The following is a 3,795-nucleotide window of genomic DNA, read 5'->3' as shown; positions in this document are numbered from 1 at the left end:
GTGTACCGTCAGGGAATTAAACTGAGGTACAGTCACTGAAGCGCTCACAAACCTGAGCATCTCAGAGAACTGTAGAGCAGAAACAACAGAAAAAGCAGGCATCCTCTCCACCCCCACCCCCTCTGCAAATCAAAAACACTCGACCGTGGTCTCCAACCAACCCAGAATGGCTCAACACAGAGGTGTGCCCTCGTCTTTAAAGACGTTTGGAACCTCTTTCAACCAAACTGTTCAAAACAGCAAAGTGATTCACCACACACTAACCCCAGATCAATTCTCCAGCCTCCTACCCAAACTGACAAGTTCCTCTGTAAAGCCAGTGTTTGGCTGTCAATAACTTGTAGTAAAGAAAACTGTCATTGCAAATCGATGAATGGTTCTCTAGATATGTACTTATGCAAGATTGGAGGGGTGCCTCCTAAACCTCCATCGCCAAGGATACGCATTCCCAGCATGCCTAGTTTCATCCAAACATGAACACTGCTTCTCAATACAGTAGAAGAAACTAAGTCAACTAGACAAAAGTTTCCAGTAGTGCCTTCATCTGTGAAGTACAGTGATGAGGTACTAGCTGAAACGCTTGTCCTTTGACTTTTTTTCTTTTAAGTTTTCCACTTACACCCTTGAATCAGCAGTGTAGCCAACCAGGTGTCTTTTGAATGAGATGGTAGAAGTGGCTCAATTTAAAAAGATGAACATATTAAAAGGAAACATACTTGTGACTTCTTGCAGGAAATCAAGACAAGGCCGGCTAGCTCCAGACATGCTCCCAGACACCGCAAGTGGTGTCTGTCCCTCATAGTTTCTGGTAGTTGTATCTGCGCCATAGGTGTGCAACATCCGAGCACAGAGCACATCGTCCCGCAGAGCAGACAAATGCAGAGGTGTCTGCCCGTCCTCCAGGCGGCCCAGGTTGGTGTCGGCCCCTCTCTGGAGGAACATGCGGCAGTATGAGTGGTTGCCTTTGATCACAGCGTAGCGCAGCAGGAAGCCATTCTGGATGTCAATGTTAGCGTTGTGGTCCAAGAGGATTTTCACGCAGCTGGAGCGCTCCCTGATAATGGCCAGCTGAAGTGGAGTGGTGCCTTTGTCACTCAGCGGATCGACCTCAGCCTTGAACTCCAGCAGGAGCTTGACAAACGAGTCCCTGCCGTAGTGTGCTGCCACATGGAGGGGAGTCCACCCATCATTGCTCTTGGCATTGATAATGTCACTTCGGTACTCGGATTCCAACATCAAACGTGCAATCCGTGCCCGGCCATGCATGGCGGCATAATGCAGGGCTGTGAAGCCACCAATTAAGTCTTTCACTGTGGGATCAGCTAAAAAAAAAAAAACAAGAGAGGGAGATAAAAAGAAAACAGGATTTTTACCTTCTTTTTATGGGTAAGAAAGTAATAAAGACTGACTGCACTGCATGTTAAGAAAAAAAAGATTGTCAATCATAATGTTATCCAGAACAGAGGAAGTGTATGTATGTATTATTAGAAGGTAAATATAATCTATAATTAGGTCCATATTTTGTTTGAAAACCGCTGTAACAAATGTATACATGTAAAATAATTTTAAGAGAAAAGGGATTTATAATAATAAAACAATAATAAGAATCTTTATTTTTATATAGCGCCTTTCATAGTAGACCACCATCACAAAGCGCTTTACAATATGTCAATGAAAATAGCATAAAGCAAGGGCACATTATTTTAAAGTTATAAAAGAACATGTAGACATGTTAGTGAACAGGAACAAATCAAGGCTATGTCGTGGAAATGAATAATTCCAATTTCACCGTTCCTGCCCCACATCCAGAGTTGGGTGCATGAGATTAATCTATTAATCCAAAAAAAAAACATTCCCTCTTTGTAAATTTATCTTATGTGTGTAAATGTATTTTCATAATTCTGAACATAAGCAGATTACAGTTCATGAAACAAAACAAAACATCTAACTGGAGATGTGCTGCCATCTTCTGGAAAAAGAGTTGCAACACAGTACACCTAACCATACTTGTTTACTCTGCTGGAAACACAGATTAGTAGGATATAAAGTACATTAATATAGTTGTATTAATGACTAAACATCTGAGGAAAGTTATGAAATTTTAAGCTTAGTTAGTCAAAATATACACAAACCAAAATATTTCCCCCTCTCCCAACATACTGCAATGCCACCACTTTCCCACCTCCATGTTCCAGAAAGACTCGGACACATCTCTCCTTGCCTCTTGCTGCTGAAAAGTGAAGCAAAGTCCAGCCATTGGCATCACGTCCATTCGGGGAGTACCCCTGTTCCAGCATTTTGCGCACGGTATGAACATCCCCTGCTGCAACAGCGGCCTGAATTTGCAGTTCCTCTTGCAGCTCCGGGTTCCTTCGACAGTGATGATTTAGCATCCTGGAAGCTCTTGTTAAGGGGGAGTCATCAGGACATGCAGCTTTTCTTTTGACTAAACAAGGAGAGCACCGTTAGCATCTCAGAGTCTATGGTACCGTGCTAAGCCCAACATTAAGTATGCAGAGCAGAATGCTCAGCATGTCGTGTGGTTAGACAAAGACACGCCGAACGCACAGATAACAGTTGGAAGGCTTACACCTGCCTTCAGTTCAATTTTCTGAGATTAAATTTGGACAGTGGCTTGAAAGGATTGTATTAGCCTATTGGCACATTTAAACTGCACAGCCGCTAATACAGCTGTGTTGTCTGCATCATTATGAATAAATGAAGCAAGAGTATGGTGTTATAGTCGCTTCAAATTCGCCAAACAGGATCTTTATTTGAAACAGGTGTGCAAGGTGCTTTCCTGACAAATTAATGTAACCACTAAACAAAAAAAGAATTGGCAGACAGACATACAGTTAGTAGTTTGTGAGTGCTAGTTGTAGTCTGAAGAATGAGCAGCTGCCGTTTACGCAAATGCAGTCATGGAGCGCTGCATGTTAATATTACAATGCATTTGGGTGATTGCCTAAGGTCCCTCTAAGGTGGTTAGCATTCCTTCAACTTCTACAACTTCAGTGACATTACCTTATTTCAACTTTCTTCATGTGTGACCCAATCCTTGCTCAATATTTCACACACAATGAATCCTTTTTTACAAGCACACATTACTCAAGATGATCTCTACATGATCCTGAAAATATAAAAAGGCATAACAAAGTGTTTTGTTTTTCAATAGGTACCAGTTTGTCATGGAAAGTTCTGACCTAGCATTCCATGAAACCTATAGTTTATAGTTAAGGTGCACAGAATTGTACACCACTGGTTGTGGATTGGTTATAATGTTTTGATTATTTTGCCAGCTTACTTAGAAAATACACATTTAAAAAAAAAGATCAGACTATCTGTTATACATCTGGCTCTGTGGACCAGCATCAGCTTTGTGTTTCTAAATTAAATTAGCAGTTTACCTTTTTGCCCAACACTTCAAGTGGATTTAAAAAGTTTAAATTAATTTACACAATTTTCAAATGCCCTTAACACTGAAAGTGTGTTTTCTTTACACTTTAATAATAATAATAATAATAATAATAATAATAATAATAATAATATACACTAGCTACACTTTATGTTTTTAGTGTATAATCAGACTAAACGATAACAGCCTGCTTGTGGCTGTATTAATATATTTATAATGCAACTGATTGCTTTTTGAGATGGATACTTCACATTTGTCTTGTTCAAAATAGCCACTAATCAAAGTGGTATTGAGTATTTTGGTTTGCCTTTCACAATATTTTTAAAAACATATTTTGTGCTGGTATGGTGAAAATATTGATTACGGAAAATGAATTCAAT

General features: G+C 39.9%; 1 protein-coding gene across 1 annotated transcript; it reads right to left on the bottom strand.

Annotated features, from left to right (window-relative positions):
• Positions 1-716: 716 nt before the first annotated feature.
• LOC121309278 (ankyrin repeat and SOCS box protein 7-like) lies at positions 717-3,199 on the bottom strand (the record flags this gene model as incomplete). The annotated part of the gene is made up of 3 exons (XM_041242155.1): positions 3,025-3,199; positions 2,183-2,446; positions 717-1,322 (listed from the first exon to the last, which is right to left on the bottom strand). Coding segments are annotated over exons 2-3 (817 nt in total), but the record flags the coding sequence as incomplete, so codon positions are not given.
• Positions 3,200-3,795: the final 596 nt, after the last annotated feature.

This window comes from Polyodon spathula, unplaced genomic scaffold (genome assembly GCF_017654505.1).
Source record: "Polyodon spathula isolate WHYD16114869_AA unplaced genomic scaffold, ASM1765450v1 scaffolds_1099, whole genome shotgun sequence".
Lineage (NCBI taxonomy): Eukaryota > Metazoa > Chordata > Actinopteri > Acipenseriformes > Polyodontidae > Polyodon > Polyodon spathula.
The sequence above is the reverse complement of the archived record's forward strand: the minus strand, read 5'-3'. Positions and strand labels throughout refer to the sequence as shown.